The 21,807-nt window shown below is 42.4% G+C and overlaps 1 protein-coding gene across 2 annotated transcripts in view; it reads left to right on the top strand.

The window, feature by feature from the left end:
- Positions 1-356: 356 nt before the first annotated feature.
- The window catches only part of SKI (SKI proto-oncogene), a 62,866-nt gene continuing 41,415 nt past the window's right edge, over positions 357-21,807 (top strand). Inside the window, exon 1 of one of the 2 annotated variants that reach the window (XM_072155974.1) lies at positions 357-1,718. In XM_072155974.1, the coding sequence (XP_072012075.1) occupies positions 804-1,718 (915 nt within the window). In that variant the 5' untranslated portion in view covers positions 357-803. The remainder of the gene's footprint in view (positions 1,719-21,807) is intronic. The other variant, XM_072155975.1, reaches the window with a different exon arrangement.

Below are 21,807 nucleotides of genomic sequence, written 5' to 3'. Positions count from 1 at the left end.
ATGAGAGCCATTACCTGACTGAACTCATCCCAACCCCCCCTCCTTCCCTGTCTGGTCTGGTTTTTAACCCACCCTACCACCTCACATGTTCTCTATTCCTGCTCTCGCAACCATAAGATTTACCTTCCTTTCCACAGACAATTTTTTTTCCAGTTTTGCAGCAAGAGAAAAAAAAAAAAAACCTCCCTGAGCAGTAGGGAGGGTGAGAGTGAGTGAGAGAGGGGGGGTGGTTGTTCCTGGAAGAGCCAGCCTGGGGAGTTGGTCACATTCTTGGCTGGGATTCAATGACTGAGGCAGACACCAACAAACAGAGAGAGAGAAAGGGGTGGAGAGGGGAGAGGAAAGAGGTGCGGGAGGGGACAGACACACACTCAGGGGGAGGAGGGTGCTCAGGCACAGACACTCACAGTGCATGAGCTAAGCATTCAGGCTGAGTGCATGGACTGGAGCACAGCTCTACTCCACCGCCAATGTAACACCATGAAGACAAACTCCTGACAACTAAAAACAACTGGAAACTACCACCATTTTTATCGTTTTGACGTCACCGTCTTCGCTGGTTCCATTTTCCTTGGATTTCCTCTCCTTTTTTCTTTTCTTGGGGACACTTGGAGAGAGTTTGGGGAGCAGAAAGTCTACTACTACTACTACCACCACCACCGCCTGGAGGACATGGAGCTCTTTTGATCCCCCCCCCCCCCCATTTATTTTTATTTTTTTTATTATTCTTATTTTGCTACAAGTTACAGAGAAGCTTTTCCCTTTTCTCCTTGTGATTTGTTACTTTGTATCCGGCTTCTTCAATGATGGAGACTGTGAGCAGGAGCTTCCAGCCTCATCCAGGTCTGCAGAAGACCCTGGAGCAGTTCCACCTGAGCTCCATGAGCTCCTTGGGGGGTCCTGCCGCCTTCTCGGCGCGGTGGGCGCAGGATATGTACCACAAGAAGGACAGCGGGAAGGAGCCCGAGCCCGTCCTGCAGCTGCCGGTGCAGCCCCCGCCCGTCATCCCCGGGGGACCCCTCTTCATCCCGTCCGACCGCTCCACAGAGAGGTGTGAGACCATCCTGGAAGGGGAGACCATCTCCTGCTTCGTAGTCGGGGGGGAGAAGAGGTTATGTCTCCCCCAGATCCTCAACTCGGTGCTGAGGGACTTCAGCCTGCAGCAGATCAACTCTGTGTGCGACGAGCTGCACGTCTACTGCTCCCGATGCACGGCCGATCAGCTGGAGATCCTCAAAGTCATGGGCATCCTGCCCTTCTCTGCGCCCTCCTGCGGCCTCATCACCAAGACCGACGCCGAGCGGCTATGCAACGCGCTGCTGTACGGGGGCAGCTACCCGCCGCGGTGCAACAAGAAGGACGCAGGCGCGACCTTAGAGCTGGAGGTGACGGAGAAGAGCTTCAGGGTCTACCACGAGTGCTTCGGCAAGTGCAAGGGGCTCTTCGTCCCGGAGCTGTATGCCAACCCCAGCGCCCCCTGCATCCAGTGCCTGGACTGCCGCCTGCTCTACGCGCCGCACAAGTTCGTAGTGCATTCACACAAGGCGCTGGAGAACCGGACGTGCCACTGGGGCTTCGACTCTGCCAACTGGAGGGCATACATCCTCCTGGCACAGGACTATGGCAGCGATGAGGAGCAGGCCCGGCTCGGCCGACTGCTGGACGAGATGAAGGACAAGTTCGACTACAGCAACAAGTACAAGAGGAAAACGGCCAGGGTAAGGCGTCGGGACGGGGAGGCGGCAGTAAACTTTGTGTCGGACTGTGATTAATTCTACTTTGTATAGTGTATACCAAGTGTAAATGTTATGAAAATGTCTTGTCCAATGTGACTAACGACAAAGTGACATCACAAATCTGTCAAAAACACTATCTGCTGTCACTTCTTCCTAGAACTCAATTCACACTGACCAGTTCAAAGATGCCTTAATAGTGTGACAGCTAGGGGGCTTACATGTTATACATAGTGTTATAGATTTGTGTGTTCTATATATAAACATAACTTATGCAGGAACAAAATATTTCAAGTGTCTTATAAGATCATGATTGATTTAAAAAAAGAGTTGCCATAAGACCAGGGAAGAGCTGGATTTGACAGCACATGGGTTAATACAATATAATATATATATGTTGGTAGCGAGGGGTTAATGCTGCATCTATGGTGGGTGATGTTTTGAAGCTTTTTTGTGTGTGTCTGTAATAGTCTTTGCCCCCCTTTTTTTTTTCCTTTCCCTATTTACGACCCGATGGGTTAATTGCAGTTCAAGTTTGTTTGGGGGCAGTGAAGCAGAAGTTATTACTGGCCATAAAGGTGTAATTTGCACTTGTCCAGATTGTGGGTGATCAGGGTGACTTCCTCCCATGTTCTGTCGCTGTGTTGTTGTAAGGAGAGCTGACCTCCCGGTAACCTAATTCTACGCTGTTTGTGTCCTACAACTTAAAGGGGGATGATCTGTCACCTATTGGTGCTAGGAAGGTGACCAGGTTTTGTCAGCGGACAGTTGTCCTTTTAAGTGGCATTTTAGTGTGACCTGATGGCAACCCTGCGCCAATCCCTATGTGTTGATGTCATTTGATGATATAAATAATTTGGGCAGGATTCTCTGCGGTCACAGCGATTGATCACCCAGTAGTGGATGGAGACTCTGTAGATGCAGATATGGTCATTTATATGGACAGGACAGGTGCAGACAGTCCTCGCCTCCCATCCCCCTCCTCAGCCAAGGTGCTGACATGAGAGTCTTGCAGACAGACGGCTCTATATTATCCACCCTTCCTCTATCATCTACTGTCAGTTTCCTATTCCGGTAATGCTGTGTGTGATGGCGTGGGCATAGGATGAGCTGGAGATGGTGTTACTTTCTATACAGACTCGTCCTGTAATGGCCATCATTGATTCTTTCTAGGAATGCCAGCCTATTTATTGTATGTACTGGTGAAGGCACCTGGCACCAGACTGGTGACGGGTCTCTTGTATTGTGTGTAGGTGGTTGTATACATAACTGGGGCAGCTGAACGCGGAGGGGCTGCCACCCAGACTGTCTGTCCAGACACTAGTGGTTTATTTTAGGCGTCTGGACTCTGCCATATGTGGATGCCAGTGTGTGCGTAAAGCAAGTTGGTAGCTGGCATGGATCCGATTTAGTGGGCAGCACTTAAGGGCCTTTGAAAGATGACATACTGTACTCCTTCCAAATTCCCTTAAGCTCATCCCATATTTTAATCCTTCCTGTGCTTTTTATATAAAATTTCTCACTACTTTGCCCCACTAATGGCGCAGTCTTTTGTTGTCATTATCTATTAACCCCTTTCATTCCTGGACAACAGTAATTTGATGGAAATTCCATTTCTAGAAGAAAAAAAAAAATTGGTGGTGGGGGGGGGTCTTTGTGCCATTGAGTAACTGTACAGTTTCACATCCCAGTCTGATATAGCTATTCATTGCTGGTCGGTATAAAACGCGTGTGACGTTCTCCTGGCTGATTATTCGTGGCGAATAATAAAAGTTGCATTTACCAATCTCTACTTGGGAGGCCAATTAAATCACATTATTGCTTAAACCCCTTTTTTCCCGTCCCCCCCTCACTTATTATCGGTGAATAGACTCCTTCCCAATTTCCCTAGGAGTTTCTTACAACTCTGTGTCAGAGCCATTGTGGCGATGTTAACATTAATGAGGCACATTATCTGTGATAGTTGGAGGTGGATGCGTTTTTAATGGCTTGTCTATCCCCGGCTAATCATGGATTGAGGTTGGAAGCTTTGAATAGCCTTGTCTGAAAGGATGGGCCTTTTTTTTTTTTTTTTTTTGCCTGACTGGGTCAGGGGGGGGGGGATGTTAACCCATTTTCAGCCAGACCCCAGTCTACCCTAATTGAGATTGATGTTGAGTTGCTTTGTGTAGATTTCTATTTTATATTTACATAATTTTTAAATTTTCATTGTATTTTTGTTCAGATTAGAAAATATAGATCACATAAAATTCCAAATCAAGATAACCCAACTCCTGACCTTACGAGCGGGGCTCTGTTTTTTTTTTTCCTGCCTATTCCATGCTCGTCAAACCTGCTTTGCCTGCATTTCTACATGCTGCTATCTAGTGTATGCAGTCTCTGCCCCCATAACAGTATTCTGTGTCTGTTGGGTCCAGTAGATACTCATGTGCATTCCAATCTATATACATATCATGGTTTCGAGGTTATGGGTACACTGCAGTAATTTAGGGGCCATAGTGATAATTGGTGTACATGTCTGATACTTCTATACATATACGTATGGTGAACCGGCTTGCACTTTGTCCAGCCCCATTCGCTTGGGTATCCTATGCGCATGCACATTCTATAAACTAGGACTAGACTGTAAATTACATCTGGTAATTGCCTAATTAGAATATCTTTTAGACAGCTCTCCAATAGGGGAAGAATGTGTGGGGGAAGGGGTGCAAGCTATAATTGGCCCTTGAGGCTTTGTAATACCTGTCTAATATCTACACCCAGGTGACCGGTCTGAAGAATTCATTGGAAATAAATTTTTTGCAAGAACCCAACTTTGTGCTGGGAAACTACATCTAAAGAACTGTAACTTCACATAGTCTGCTGTCGACGGCCGCCCTATAGGATTAAGTCTTTTATTCCTTTTCCTTTTTCCCTGTGGCTGCAGGGTGTCTCTTTAACATTCTGTTTATCTCAATAGATCTAAATCTCATTTGGCTTTTCTCCTCCTGGGCATCCCCCCCCCCCCTCCCCATTATCCATCTCTTCCTCTCACTTCTGCCTGGATCAGAGCCTCTCTGCCTGTAAATGGCACTAGTTGCTCCTAGCGAGGCACTCCTGAGATTAAATAAGATGGAAGCACTTACCCAGCCCATGTCTCATCTATGACTTTTGTTCAATAGCACTTCAGAAGTAATATCCGAAAACAAAGCAGATTGCAAGCAGCTGCCCCTTTCAGATGGCAATGCCACAGAGCAAATAGTGGTACAAGCATACCGCCCCCCCCCCTAAATAGGTGCATTGGCAAAAAAAAATTTGCGTTTGGTTAAATTTGTCAAGCGATCTCTCTTATGTGTGTGGTCAGATTGCTTTGTAGAAGTAGGATTGTATATGTTGTATATAGTTTTGGAGGTAGGTTGGCTCTTTAATTGATCCAGTATACAGCATTGGGTGTTAGGTCACCTCCTAATTTTGTAAGCGTTCCTTGCAGACAAAAAAAGGAAAGAAAAGCGGTCACATCCTTTTGTGTGATGTCTGCTGGAGCGTAGAGAAAGGACCCTGATACTGCAGACAGGATATCAAGTGTTAGGAAGTCTGGGTTAAATAGGGCATAGACTACTGAGCTGGGCAGACGAGCTAGTGGCCTCCTTGAATCATCTGCTTAATGGATCTCTGGATTCTTCAGTCCTTATGGATATTGTATCTGGATCACATGAAATCCCTCCAATTAATGAGAACTTTTATCTATTTGTGGCAAAGCTGGGTGATCATCACTGGTCTAGACATCACCCAGCTTTTTATGGTTTGAGCAATCTACTCCATACGAAACGGTTATTGGGTATTAGTCAACTAAAAGTTGCTCAATGCCGCGATGTCTTGAAACTGTCAAGATCCAGACATCCTATTCCTGGTCTGCGGTGATGGCTGATGGGTCACTAATGGGGGGGGAGGGTTGGGGTTAGTAACAAAGATTTCATCAGAAATGTGTATTAGCAATATCCTAAGAGCAGCCTAGTGCAGAGTCTGCACATTCTGTATCCCGGAGAACCATGTCATTGGGGTCAGACAGATGCAGAGATTTCTTTTTGTAATTCCTCCCGTACAATGAAGAGCTTTAACCCTTTCAGGCTGCAGCACGACATAATGCGTGCTATATAGGGATGTCCATTGATTCTCGCTGAGATGTAGCACCGTCCAATATCGATTGGTGTCAGTAGGATGTTATTGAATATTTCAGATTAGAGGCCTGTCATTTTTTTTTTTTTTCGTTGAAGTGCTAATCGGATTTATACTGTAACGTGATATAAGTGGCTTGAATACCAATTTTTTTTAAATACTTTAATTATAGCGATAACGAATATTAAATAAAATGAGTTCCATTGAAATCACGCTGATTGCGACAGTCTGTCGAAACCCTCAATTACTCTTAATGTAATAGACAGGGAACGTTCCAGCTCGATGGAGGGGTGCGGGATATGTGATTAAATGTACATCATTGATATGCCAATAGTCTACTCCCTGAGAGAAGGTGGTGGTATTCAGTAGCAGATTATAATCTAGGCAGATTGTGCAGCCGCCCGGGGTCATAGACTTCTAGGGGGCCTGTGACCACTTGAATCAATTGTCAAGTTTGAAACTGCCCTGTAGACATGGGCCTTCACCTCTGAAATCCTCATACATGTCTGTGTTCTCAACACACATGTATACAAGAGCCTTTGAAGGTCCTGAAAGTGCCCAGAAGGAACCCCTTCCGTTCCCAAGTAGCTTGATTCTAGTACCATTTCAAGGACATTAATGCCATTAACAAAAATAATTTAGACTTGTGGGAGACCTAGGGCGTTGTAATTCGCTACTGGTGGTGATAGGGCAAATGCCCTTATCAATAGGATTTTTCTGTTTCTGCATAGGTGCTTGTATCTGCTGTAGGGATGTATAGTTTTCCTCCCAAAGGCCTCTTGAGTGCTGTCTCTGACCATGAGGAATCTGGAACGTTTAGTAGCGGACGTGCCTCTAAGTCTGTACAGACGTCAGCAGAGAATTTGCATGTGGGGCCTTGCAAAGGAAATGTCCGCAGTTCTAGTAGCAGTTGTCTGAGCGCTCATCCCATTATAGCAAATATGTGCCCCCCCCTCCTCCCATTCCCTCTACTGTAGGAAACTTGACTTCCCTATGTATATGCTTGGAATTTACTATTCCTTGTAAGTAGGTAGAAGCTGATTAAGATTGGAAGGAAGGATTACTACTTTATCTTTCATCTCTCCAGTTCTGAGAACCTCCAGATACATTTACATAATGATGTGAGATATTAGAAGCAGTCTTTGTAAGCCACCTCCCGCTCCGCTGGTCTATGCCTTCTCAGACGTCTTCTTAAACTGGGGCAACCCTCTAAATGGTTAATGAGGAGCACAATGGGTTTAGTGTGTTTTTTTTTTTTTTCTTTCCTTTTTGTTTATTGGGTTTAACTTGTGTCGCCTGTAAAGAATGCCAGCAAAAACAATGCCGCCAACCTATCCAGTTCCCCATTCACTTCATCACATGTGGACAAGGTGTATTATTTCTGCCTAATCTTAAGGTTTAACCGGCAGATCAATAGAGCATTAAAAAATCTAAATCCCCCATGAAAACCTAACAAAGATTGGGTAAATATAACTGCCAAGCCTCCTGCACCCATTCCCCTCCCTCACCCGCTCTAAGCCATTCAACCGTTCCATGTCTCCGCTGTAGGCTGTTTACTACCCCCCCCCCCCCAACACTTTTTTCTTTTCTTTTTTTTTTTTAAAGCAGCCAAACAAAAGACTTGGAGAGTGAGTGAAGGAACTTGAATTTCAGGCTGCGGCCGCGGAGGATGATTGATTGAATATTAAACAGGTGTGTGGAATGCGCCTACTCGTGTCTGGTCATGACCAACTTGACAGACTAAACAGCGCTGTACCAATGTAACCCAAACCCCTATCTCTGCCAAGTGGGCTCCCGGTCCAGGCGGGGAGTGGAGCGAGGATCTGGCAGCGAACGCAAATGAAAAATGTTTGGTCATGAGTGTTCCCGCATTCCTAGAAAAGGCCATTTGCTTTGCCAGGAGGGCAAAGTTGAATGCTAAGCAGGGCCTGCGGTGGGCGGCTTATCTATGTCCCAGCCATTTGCGACGCCTCACGTGTCAATGGGACCTCATAGCTGTTATCAAAGACTCAGGTACAAGTCTCACCCTACAGTGACACACATTTAACAGTGGAAGTAAACTACAAGAGAGTGGTAAAGTCACCTCTGCGGCTTAATAGTAATTGAATAAGGTAGACTGTCGATGAGGAGCTAAAGTAAATAGCTAGTATTTGCTTCCAGTACGGGATGAATTTATTCTGTAGATGTGCCAACCGTTTTCCAAATTTTGTGCTTGAGGATACATTTTTCGGATCTGGCTGATCGAAATGTTTGCTTGATCGATGGCTTTGTCCTTCTTTCATAGTTTGATCCGTAGGCATTTAAACTATATCTATAGTATGAGAACTCCTCGTGATAATTCAATGGTATGGATTTCTGACCCAGTTCCAACATTGTTCAAAGTTTTCCTATAATGAATCCATATAAAAACTCACATCTGATCGAGTGAAAATCCATTCAGCCCAGCATCCTTGTAGCAGTATTACCCAGACTAGAAAGGTTTCTTAGAAGGGGGTTGGAATATCTCTCCTTAAGGTATAGCTGTTCCTTATGGAATAGATATACTCGTTTGGCTATTATCCCACACCATGTCATTAGGCTTCCTGAAAGTCATGCTTGACGTAAAGGGGTCTGCCTTACAAGGCAAAGTTTACTTTATCCCACCCCGGAAAACCATGTGTTATTTTATTTTTACAATATCTTTGTGTTATCAATTCCCTAATCGATAAGCAGACTAATCGGATAGATACTGACGGAGCACCGGCTGTAGTGTACCGTAGGATGCCCTCCTGTAAATTCACCATCCTCACTGCAGTATTGTAACTTTTTTTATCTCTCCTTGCTGTTCTGCTGCATTGCATCATGGGATTTCCATTTCTGCTGAATGGGCTGCTTGTCTAAGGGGGAGGAAGTAAGTTCCCTGTAGGATAGCGGCAGTGGGGGGATGTCCTGTTTTATATGCAAAGCAAAGCATTTTCAAAAAAAAAAGAAAAAAGATGGTAAAGGAGGATCTCCGTGCATAGATCTATTGCTATCTTGTTGTAGCTGCAAGATGTATCTAGTCTGTACGGGGTCTGCCGGAACTCTGCTTCCTATAAGCTGATGGTACATTGTGTTATCAAGCAGAATTTAACAAATAAAGGAGCATTTAACTTTGGTTTAATAGGATACACTCTTGGCTCGCTCGTATTAATAGTGAATCTACAGGGGTCCAGGAGTTAAGAGGTCTTCAGTGCAGCCTGATGAAAGAAATTTGGTCAAAAACGGAGGCTTCTTTTCAAAAGGGTCTCTGAAAACATTTGGAAATGTGCAGCTTTTAAAACTCCCTTTAGTCCCAAGCAATTCACTGGACAGGCATTTAATGTGAGACTTTTGAAGTTTTTTTTAAATTATCTTTAAGACCCCCGTTTTTGCATAATCATTCTGAATGATTTTTTATTTTTTTTGCACCGGTTTAGGCTTTTGCTCCTTTTTACGTTTTTTTTGGCAATCCATTCATAGACAATGGGAAGCTCTGTTTCGTTGTATCTTATGTCAGTACCAGGATTCACAATTTTTAATTTTAGAAGATGTAAAAAAAAAAAAAATGCCACCTTTTGCTACGTGGCCGTCCTCCCCATTTTAATTATCCGTTTTAGGCTGAGTGGTATGCAAATATAGTCAATTAAGTGGGAGGTTTTTAATTAGCAGTTGTAAGTTCATGTGTGAAGTGCCTCGACTTAATCACTTTTCACAGTTTTGTCGTTAATTTGTGAAGTTTTTGGTGTTTCTGAATGTCTAGGAAAGCTGTGAATTTCCTGTTTTGTGTGCATGCAGTTTTTTTTCTCCCCCCTTCCCTTCACTCTTCAGCCCAGTTGGAATGCATAGCGAGTGAAAGTACAACCCAGATGACCGGTAATGGTTAATACTATCTGATGATGGATTGGTACAGATGCATAAATGCCTCTCCTGTGAGAAGGGCGCCAGCAAAGTTTGAGAATGGATCATTGTGCTGGGGTTACAATGTCTCCATAGAATTCAAGGTGTTAGCAGACGCTATGAGTGGATGTGTTGTCTGTCCATCCTTGGCTAGTAATATTTTGTAATGTGCACTAGTGAAGGATAAATCTAGTGTAAATACTAGATAAGAACCTGCAGTTTAATTAGTTTTTTTAATGGTAAAACCTGGTAGATGAAAGACCCTTTTACATAGTATACAGTAATGCAGGTCCCCTGTCTGGAGTAGGCCATTTAAGTGAATGAGCCCGGTATCCCTTGCCTAAGGAGGCTGCTATTAAGAGCCCCAGCAACAGGCTGGTGTTTAGTACTTTTTGAAGTTCAAGTGTTCTTTGTGCGGCCATTGAGTGCAGAATCCCAGAGACAAAGGAGTCTTGGGCTTCCTTTCTGGAATGCTATTTTGTACGTTCTAGGGTGTCCCTTGAAAGGCTTAGTGGAGTGGGGCCTTGCAGCTAGATCATGACCTGCTTGGCAGAGGAGCTCTTACCCCTATGAGAATACATCTTTTGTGTAGTGCCAACATATTTTGCTGCATACATAAAGATAACAACCCTTATAGAGGATTGACTAAAATCTTTACCAACAATGTGACCGAAGAATCGAGGCGGATTGTTGACAATAGACTCTGCATCGACTATGAACAGATCTGCATAAATGACCGTCGTTAGGTCTATGGCAATGGTCCTCATTGCCTGTATAAGTAAATGGTTATGATAATAGTAGGGCATAGAAAAATAATTTTTTTTTTACGTTCAACGTTGTAAATGAGTGTTAGACCCACCAAATAGAGTATCTCAACAGGATCCATGCCAGATATGTGAACACTCAAATTTATTTGGTGAATGTTCCCATTATGGACAAGTTTTTATAAATGGCCTGTGGCCTTTATCTGAAGTTTTAATCTTTTCCTTGGGTTTAATTTTTTTTCCCCCCTCTACAGGGTAAAATCAAAGTATTGTGTAGAGACTTTCTCGTCTTTGTGCAGCTGGTAATACAACCTTGCATGTAACACGTACTTAAGGCCTTAATGTTTTTATGAACAATTGTGATCTCTAGGCTTTGAAGAGAGCCGAACATCATTATGAAGATGCAACTACAACCTGGCGCTCTTGTCAGTAGTTGATGTATAATAACACATTATGATAGGGTTTGACTTCTCGTCTCTGAAGCTTCCTGTTTACAAGATCCCGGTTCCAACCTCACTACTGCTCCTTCACATTATGACACTTACATACGTGTAACAGTTCCCAATGTAAACATAAAGTACAAGCACCTAAGGGCTGAGCCATCCAAGCTAAATATATATTTAAGGGCTCTTAAAGTGCCTGTGAATTACCTATTAGTGTCTACAGCGGGAGCATTCATAATAACCGGGCTGTGCTGGATGTGCCTCTGGACGTTTCCTCGCAACGATTGCTTGCGTTACTTACTACTTTGCAACAACGAAGAGTCATTTTTGTGGAAATCATGGGTTTACAAGTGGGTTTACTGATATAGTTGTGTGGTTTTTTTTTTTGTTTTTGCCAGAATTGTTGGCTAGTCATATCCAATTTTAATGACCTAGAATTTATTTTTTTTTGTTTCAGAGAAATCTTGTTTATGACCTTTCCTGCTTTCCATCCATGCTCTTTACATCAATGCTTTTGTGTGTTTGTGTAGAGGGAGCCTCCACTAGTCCGGTTCACTTTGCAGACAAGGGCATTTACTTCAGAAACAGGATCTGTCGTCTTTGCTGCGTCTGGGGAACACTTCCTGGACAGACATCAAATTACACCGCTCGGGTTTTTAATCCAAGTTTTGTGGCATTTTTTTTTTTCTTTTTCCCTTCTGTGGAACAGACCTGATCTTCCTCTGTAAATGCCCCCAGTATTAAAGCTTTATTTATATAAGGCTAAGGATAAGAAAGTGTCTGTAGACCTGTATGTTCTCTTCTAAGTGTCTACATATTCTGAGGTCTTATTCTCACGTCTGAGGATCTCTCATAGGACGGAGATGGTGAATAATTTAACAAGTGCAGGCAGGGTTGTCTAGCGTAGCCGCACTGTTAGAAATTCTCTAGTCAGCAGACAGCTAGTCTGGGCAGGCAGTGTGGACACTTAGTCAATATTCCATCATCATCTTGCTGTTAACCGTTTCTGTGCGAGACAGTGGGTGGAAGCGTAAGGGCCCGCAACGCAGCTGTGGATCCATTCATCTCTGGCGTAATACTTAGTGTGTAATTGTAGAACTGAAAAGGGATAGTCTTTTCATGGCTCAGTGGGTTTAAGTATGGTGAAGCCCAGAACTGGTGTCATTCCATTGATGAGAAACGCAAGCTCGTGAGTCTTGGTCCAAGCAACCGTAGAAAGTTGCACGTTGTCCAAGCCTCTTTGGTGGAATTGGTAGATCTACCATGGCACATTTTGTGCCCATTTAATTTAATTGGTAATGAGCTCTTTGGTGAGGCTATGCATCAGTGTGCATAATGTATAATGGAGTCCACTGTAATAGAGCAGTGCAATGGTCAATCAGCTCACAATAGAGATGTCCTGCAGGGCAGCATGTGCTGTGTCCAGCACCGGCCTCCACTATCCACAGCTCCTTTTTTTCCTTTGGAGTTTATAAAAAAAAAAAAAAAGTGCTAAAAGGGCACTGACACATGGCCTACTCGCAGGGTTGAATAGATCCCAAACATAGTCGCCCTGTTTCAAACTTGTCAGAGGCACACAACCATCACCCTCTCTTTAACATCCCAGATGGTAAATAACAGCAGGAGATAGAAGGGACAGCATTGTCCCTTTTCTTATGCCTAATTTAAGTCCCTCACTGTCTGTCCATCTCTCTTTTCCAGTTCCTTTTCTTTTGCTTCTGACTCTTTCTCTAAATGATCAAATTAGGCTGTCTATTTGGAAGTCTTGGGGGGGTTTGAGTGTGTTAAATGAATCTACCACACTCCAGAAAACCTGTATTAAACTTGCATTGTGCCCCTTTTGGCTTATACCTTTTGCACACTAGCTTGTGTTTCAATTGAGTAATATGTAATGTTCATTTTTCTGCAAAACTGTATGATAATTCTTAATTTTCCCAAAATGCTCATATTTAGACATTTTAGTGGAAATGGCTATGGATATAGTCCATGCTACATCTTTTAACCATTAGGGACTGTATAGTTTAGAGAGTCTAAAAATTTACTCTGTTTAGACTGGACTAGTTTGTGTTAAGATTTTGATGCAAAGATATATCTAGCCCCGCCCTTCACAAAAAGACCTACCCTTTTTATTCTAATTCCCACCCTCTTGTAAAACCAGATGCAAGAGTTGGCCCCCCTCTACCCTCAAGTGGGACAACTTTAATGAATGTATTCCTCACTCCCTGGGTGTATTATTTTACCAGATTATGTAACTTTATAATACTTTTATATGGTGAACTCCTAGTTTGAGACCTTTTATACCCTGAAACTAAAACTTAATCTACTGTGTATTCCTTTTTCAGAGACATTTTGAGACTCTTGTATTGCTTTTGTCTTCTTTTCAGTGCTGGGTCAGGGTTACATTCTGGTCAGTAATTTTTTTTTTTTCTTTCCCCTGTGGTCTGAGGCCCCTTATCCCCGCTGCCCTCAGTATGTCCCCCAGGTATTAGGGGACCCTAGTTGTCACAGCGTGTTGGATTTATGGTGGGATTTTCGCTACCCTTCCATGACCCGGAGTGATGCCAAACGCTGGTCACTGCCTTTCATTCCAGCTTCACGCGATTGAATCTGAGTACTTGGTGAATTGAAAAATAGAATGGATTAATGAATTCCCTGGGTGCAAGGGTGACCATCCCTTTTGTCTGCTTTTGTTTTACACTGTTGAATATTAATGAAAAGGGGGTGCAAGGCCTGGTTGCAAGTCGCTGGTGCTTCAAAAGGTGAAGGGGGAAGGGGCCACTTTTTTTTTCCTCCCTAGTCCTCCCTTGTTTTGCAAATATTGGCATTGACAAAAACCTAGGTGGCTGTCAGATTTCATTCTTCTCTGTACATACGATGACCAGAGCAGCTGTGTTGGCTGTTTTTCTTTTTAAATGGAATAACCAAGCAACTATTTTTGTTCTACTCTTAAACCCACTCTTCTGCCATAAGTGCCCTTAGTGCAGCTGTTTAATAGAAGATGGTTTCATTGGATGTGGATGTTGTATTTCACCTCCCATTTCATCTACATTTGTGAATTGTATTTAATTGAGATAAAAGTGACTTATTGACATGGCCAGCGGAATACAATTACCTGCTTGTGTACAGTATGTGGGGACTTGAATTATTTCTTATGTGTATTCAGTCCCTTTCCTTTGTGAGACTTTTTTTTATCTTGCAAAGCTACCAACTTAAGCTTCATTGGGAACCTGGATCTGCTTGATTTATATGAATAGAAGTCACTATTCTTTTGTTCAGGAAGTCCTCCCTTGCCTCCTACTCTCCACTTATGATTGTGGGGACTCTCCTGCTGGCTAAGAACCATTTGTATCTTCCTAAAGACAATCCTGCTTTCTCTATGTCTATATCATGCTGAATAGCCAACCTCTATTGGTTTTGGCTTGATGTCTTCCATAGCTAATTTATCCAAGGTGATATCCATCATTGAAAGATTTTTGACAAATAATCTTATAACTTCATATCTTGAACACAATCGACTGAAAAATCCTTTAACTCAATGTTAAATCAATGGGAGCTTCTTTTTTTTTTCTGTACTACTCCGCTCAAAGAGCAAGGTTGAAGGAGCGTCACTCTAGAATTGTGCAGTAATTTGGACCAAAGTAGGGGGGATAACAAAAATGTATCTGGCAACAAAGCCTCCTGCTGGATGTACCCCCAGGTATTTGGAAATAACACCCTAATTGCACCATTGGTAATCCATTCCTCCTCCCATCTGCTGTACTAGTTACTTCTTGTTTGTCTAAAAACTTTATAAAAGAACTTTTCATGAAGTCAACAAATCCTTCTTCATTCATAGTACCTCCTATACTCTTTCAGAACTACTCATTGCTCCATGTCTCTTACATTTGGTTCTCATGCCTTGATCAAAGACCTTTTTGTCTCAAGATGCAACTTGCCAACAAGGTATAGATGAATCCATGGCATCCTTGTATGGTGTAGTCTCTCCAGTGCTCACCTCTGTTGTACATTGAGAAGACCACCGCAACCTGAATCTTGTATCTCTACACTGTCTTTATATAGACTATACAGTCTAATATTTAGCTGGCTATAAAACCACTTTATATTCCTCAGTCTCACAAAGTTGCTTTAGCTGATCTACAGAGAGTAATATACTCATCTGGCCTGCAAATCCAACATCTGACGGATGTTCTTTGATAACAAGGCAGCTAGCTGTCTCCATACAGTGTCTGCTCGAACTTCCTCTTTATTAATATTGCTTGTATCAGCGGTGCCAGCACAGTGCTCGGTTTTTGGTATACTGGATTTCTTGTAAATAAAGAAGGAATAACAGAACAAACACTTTTATAAATAGGGCTTGTTATTCTTGGACCTCAAAGTTGATTTATTTACTTCTGAGCAGGCGATACTTGGCTGTCTTGTCGAATGTAAAATTAGATAGGGTTGTTTATTTGGTGTTTGTAGACCTCTAAAATCCTTTTTACGTTATGCCAGGTTATTTAACATAATCTTACCATAAACTGTCTGTATTACGATGGGGGTAATTTCTTACCTTCCTAGGCCGGGCGTACATGCAGACCTGTGTTTGTGGGAATAACCCATTGGAACCATGTGCTTCATTACTCTAGGGCCATTGCCTCTCTTCCCATTTAGAGTCTAGAAGACTCTACCAATGTGATGTATCTAGACCCAATCTAACAAGTCTTGTATTATAATATTTTAGTTTTTTTTTTTTTTTTTTCTATTATCTGGCTTTTTTCTCCTTCATATCACTCTCCAGTGTATCTGCCTTCACTTCTCTAGTAAAGCTAAATGCATCGCGTTACGTTGAGTTATTTTTAGTTACATCTGTTGTGTTTGTCTTCACTTAACCTAGTCCTATCAAGCAAATATTGCTATGTTGTAAAGGGAGATTGGACATTCTGTACGATGTGAGCTTCCTACGCTGTACGGCTGCTTGGCGTACGGATTAAACTTTAACTACTACCCGCTCTTATCTGTGACCTTAGCAGATCTTTGGTCTTAGTTGATGCATTTATGAAAATAGTATTTCTACTGTCTGTGCAATTGTGTATCTTCGGCAGTCACATGCTGTATCAGGAGCCACAACGACTTGGCTTTGTCATCTTGGGTTATGAATAATTTGATCATATCTTTATTTTGTATATTTTTCTGCGTAATTCCTTTTGTAATCTACTCAATTAGGTCTTTAGTAGCAAAATTCATACCTATATTAAAATCCACCTATACAAATACCTAAGAAGTGAGTACACTTTTTTTTTTCTTTGTATTCTTGCAACTTTTTTTTTTCTTCCATGAAACTGGACACACCCTGGTTTGTGTTGTGACTGTAGTGGTGACACAGGACTTTTTACATTGTTTGTTATCTAGAGGCTTCCAAAGCAGAGGCATGAATTACTACTACTCTATTGGGGGTGGGGGTTTAATAGGTAGACTTTAGGCAGGGCAGCTGACTGTGAAGTGGTCACTGTTTAGCACACAAAAGAAATAGCCGGTGCATGATCAGGCCAGGTTACAGCTGTTGACTGAGTTGGCTGTGGCCTGCCGAGTTCAGGGGAACTATTGTTTGTTGAGTCTCTTGTGTTGAGTTGGAATTGTGACAGGCTGTAGCTGTCTGCACATCACATGAGGCATAGGGCTTGACCTGCCAACTGTGGGCAGGTCAGTGTGACAGAGCCACATTACGATCACAAACTCCGATTTCTCCACGAGCCAGCAAAGGACGACATAATTGCCTGGGTTGCAGCCTGGTAGATCTGGAGGAAATGACTTTTTATACATCATTGCTGTCTACCTTGAAATTATAGAGTTTCTTTCTTCTTTTTTTTTTCCTCTATGACGTCGCAATATGTGTCTGCAACTTTAACATTGCCACACGCAGTCCTTCCTGAATGTCTCGCCGTCTCTGATCTAATCCTAGCATGTTCTTGTGTGGTTTTTTTTTTTAAAGGTGTCATAAAACACATCCTTGTGTATGAAATACCAAACTTATGTTTCATAACACGATAATGTGTGCTCGCTATTTATGACACACATTACCAACTGTGCCTGCCTGCCCTTGTAAAATGTGACACCCATTTAGGTGCCTTTTTGTAAATAATAAAACTTTTGTTCTTGTGTCTTAATGTCTGCTATGCCGATGGGCATATGTACCCAGGTAGTCTCCACATTGTGAAGGCGGTTGGGTTATGTATTGGTTGGCCTCTTAAGTTCCTAGAAATAAATTCGAGGCATGTGAAGGGTTGTGTAGGAGTCAACAAACACATTATTGCTCCATACAGCTCGAAGGGTCTTCGCTTTGTGACCTGTCTTGCAGGCATTAAAACTTTTTTGGTTTCGATGGCTATGGATTAATGATCTTCTACTGCTATCTAGTTTTGGCTTTGACTAGGACATATTCCGCTTCTAGCACAATGGTTTACAGACAGTTCTTTTAACAAAAGTCACGCAACTGTCATGTCTTCTCAGTCTCCCTCAAGCTGCGATGATGGTCACAGCCTATAGCGGCCTGGAAGTGACTCGTGCTCATAGCCTGGCTTTTCCAAGAGTTCAATTACACTGGAACAAATCGTAAAAGACAATGCTTTAGGATCCGGCTGGAGGAGGTTTTATTAGTAATGCAGCATCAGCAAGATGGTAATAAGGTTGAGAAAGTAGAGAGAAAAACAATTCTCTCAAAGTAAAACGTGGCATTATATATGCTGCTGATGGTCTGTCAGTGTAGAAAATAAATTGGGGGGGATCCTGGTTTCTTAAAAAAAAAAAGTGATGTCTAATTAAAAGTTGGTCACCATTTTGCGCCAACACCAACCATATAAGAGGACGTCTGTATTGACAACTGTTCCTACGCCGTTTAAGATCTTGATAATAATGTGGCTTTTGCTCCTATGAGCATTTTATTTTTCTAGCTGATCATTCTCTAAGATAATTGGACACAGACAAAAGGATACTAATTGGATATTAGTCTGTGGAAATGGTTGCACATGCATATTCTGGATGAAATTCCTGCTCTCCTCAATTGAATATTTCCAGCTGAGAAAATGCGAACATCAGACAGAACATGTGTGCTTTTGTGATGAGCAGGGAATGATTGATGACCAAATTTAACTTTTATGAAACATCTAAAAATGTAGTGAAGTCATATTTATGTCCATCTTACCTTTTTGTGAACTCATTGATCCCTGATAGGGGACATTTTTTTTTTTTCCAAGTGAACCTCGCTGATCCTAGGCCTTTTACCTTTGGGATTCCACTCCAAAACATGAAAGTTTCATCTTCCCCTTCTTACAGCCTTGTGTCAGGTGGTGAACTGTTAATTAAATTAGCAACCGCACATTGCTCAAGGTTCACAAAAGTATTGAGCGATTCTGTCAGCACGCTAGCATCTGGAGGCGAAGGCTTCTAGTGGCATGATCTTATTCATCATGTGTCTTAACAATAACTTTAACTACTTCCCAGAAGATGTTTCTTCCTGCCTAGGTACATCAAGTTCTCTTGTTAATCTTAGTATTGCTTTGTCATTCAAAAGTAGATGCTAATATTCATTCTTAGGTATGTACATATCTTTGGAGGTTCTCGGAACTGATGATGTGGGTGGCCATACAGGTGTGCTTCTGCGGCCCGTGTGTCATTGGTTGATTTCCGCTCACGTGCTGTTGATGGTAGACAAGGACATTCTAGGGTGCAAGTTTATAGAGAAGGTCTTGTTGCTGCCCAACTTTGCGGCATGGGCAGGCGTTTTTCCAATGAGGCTGTAAGAACTACGGCAGCCCATAGAAAGACATAGGAATGTCTTCCAAAAATAATGGCTGTGTACATGTCTTCTAAAGAACTGTTTGGTCATCCACTGTTTCTCCTGGATCAGAATTCTTAGTAATGCAGACGAATAGTACACCTATACACATCAGGTGACCCTGAAATTGCCTTGATGATTATCTAATATGTATGGAGACTAAAAGGGTTTGTTTTCATGTTATGTGTATGTTTTTTTTTTTTTTTTTTTTGTTTTTACAACAAGGTTGTGATATTAAACTATTATTTCTTCACCTGCCCTTTGTATATCTAGCTAGATTATGTGTGGGCGGCTGTGTTGTAGGACGGCGCTCGTGCTGTGTGGCATGACCTTTGGCACAATAAAAAGCCATGTACACGCTCTTGTATGCCTCTGACGCCCAGTAGTTTTATAAGTCCTCCGCATCAGCTTATGCAACTGTCTTCTGAGCAGGAAGAGGTCATTTGAGGCAGCTGTCTCAATCTGGCAGCTTTCTCATCTACTCTCCAAGGCTGTCTGGGTGGATTTGTTCTGTTTCGTTTTCAAGGGGCACATTGAGGCAGTTATGAGGATTAGCGTTAAAACAAAAGTTTGTTTCATCGTTTTTTTTTTTTTCTTCCACTCTTGGCCTCGAGTTGCTATAAGACCTTCCTATTTCTATAGCAAACTCGAACGCTCTGTTGCAGCCCACTTGTCCTTTTTTTCTTTTCTTTCCTTTTCTCCAAGATTTGCATCGGTCTATAATTCTTAGGTGTAGAGGTAAGAAATTTGTCATCCCCATGTGTTATGAGTTGCCCTGGGCTTGAAATGCTCCCAGTCATTGATACAGTGACATATTTTCTTCATTAACCACAATTTCTGATGCACCTCCCAGCATCCCCACCCACTTATACTATCAACTTCCACTCTGGCGGCACCGCAACCCAGTTGCTCCATCATCCAGCACTTTATTAAAGTATGCAGCATCGAGGCCTCCACACTATAGACCGGAAGGTTTTGTGGAGTATAATTAAATCTAAAGCTGCTTTAGGGATTAACAGGTCCACCCAGGTAACCATCACTTCCTTTGCCAAAGGGAAACTTGCCCATACTTTGCCAGGCAAGATGCGTGCTGTAGTATAAACAGAAGTAACAGCCGTGCAACTTTCCATCTTTACCACAATACCCCCAAAAATTCAAGGACTGGGATATAACTGCATGCAACGTCTTGCATTTTGTCTTTGTAAATAGAGTAATAATAGACATTTACCCTATGGGACCTACAGCGTTTGATCTAATTTATTTGTTGCTGTGCTAAGAGCATTGTCGGCCCTTCAGGAATTGCAACCTGTGATTATGGTGATTTGCGGAACGGCTTGTCACTTGACTGCTCGGTTGTACGATTGACTTGTAGGTGGCGGAGAGACGATGCTTGTGTCATGTTGTACATTAGCTGCTTAATTGGTCTACCCCCAGTTCTCCGAGTATGGTCAGTTTTCTAAGCTATTTTACTCAATATATTGAACGTAGCGCATGAAGTCAAGAAAAGCTACGTTAGGATTTCAAGAAAGAGTTGTTTGTAAGTGCCAATTTATTTATAACTGTTAAGATTGGATGGATTGGATTGATCCGAGATTTTTCTCCTGCTGGGACTAGACAAGTCTGGCTATAAGTTATTGGCCAAATTGCAATTTCACCGATCTTTATCCTCCACATCCTTTTATTAAACAGACAGCCCGGAGGTCTACTCAAGAGCAAGACATGCTATAGACTTTTTTTTTTTTTTTTACCCTAACGGCACAACTTTTGCCCTAGGGTTGACTGCGATTTTTGGGGCTAAGCTGTAATACCAGACACCACCCATGGGCAAAAGTGGAGCTGTTTCTAATCTTTGACTGATTTGGGTCTAAAACTATCTAAGGCCATGTGGTTTTACTTAGCGACAAAGCTCATAGTCTTCAGATGGGCTTTTTTTTTTTTTGCAGGCTTTCTACCTCTCCACGTCTGTGAGTAATTGGCATTAAAAAGGCCCTGGAGTGTTTTAATATAAATACTTTTTACAGAATTCTAGCTATTTTACATTTTCCCTCTTCACAGGTTTTAATAAAAATGCTTGGAGGACTTTTCTTGCCTTGGACAATTATGAGGTTTTTTTTTTTTTTCTTTATTTTACTGGTGCAATTTTTTTTATAGGAAATGTGTATCATTAATTACCCCCCCCCCACACACACACACTTTCCCACCCAACTATACGGAATTTAGCACTTTCAATTACACCGTGCCTGATGTGGGATCCAGGGGTAGTCTTCCTCAGTGGCCTCTCATTTAGTGATGTTTTTATTTTCTGTGGCCCTATGAAGGAAGGGAGGTTGCTTACAAGTTCCTTACAGCAATGAAGAGGTTAAATCTGTGGCCTCCTTCGCTCCAGTCAGTTCATTCATATGGTTTGTGTTTAGTATTAGGATGTAAATTACATCAGCGTAATATATAAGCGGATATATCATCCCTTCTGCTGGCCAGATGTTGGAGGGATAGGATCAGACGGGGGGGGGGGGGGGGTGCAAAAATGTAGGAGAAAAAGGACCATTTGTGCAGAGGATTTACAGCAGCGCCTGGAGCACATTTTGGACAGGGGTAGAAGCGTTTATTATGGTGACAAGGCCCAGGCCTAAATAGCAGAAAACATACCAGAAACACTCGGAAACATATGCTGATTTTAGTCAGGAGATGCTAAAAACCTTTCTCCATTGGTCAAAAACTCACAGCTTGTGGAGGTTGGGAAAATGGTATGTAATTTGGTGTAAATTAAATTGAAAGCTTGTTTCTTGTTTCCCAGTCTTTTCTTATGCAGAGTTTCTTGGACTGACCCAAAAATGTCAATGCGGTAGTTCTTGTACTAGTAGTCCAGGATTCTGGGATTAGAAGAGAATGGTCTGCTTTGTTCTGTTAACAGCGCCTCTGGTTTTCTTGGGCTATATTTGGTATTAACATTCGGTACAACCATAAATTGTAATACCAGACACAGCCCATGTGCAAGTATGGTGCAT

This window comes from Engystomops pustulosus, chromosome 6 (genome assembly GCF_040894005.1).
Source record: "Engystomops pustulosus chromosome 6, aEngPut4.maternal, whole genome shotgun sequence".
Taxonomy (NCBI): Eukaryota; Metazoa; Chordata; class Amphibia; order Anura; family Leptodactylidae; genus Engystomops; species Engystomops pustulosus.
Note: the sequence above shows the minus strand (reverse complement) of the source record. Positions and strands in the feature narration are given on the sequence as shown.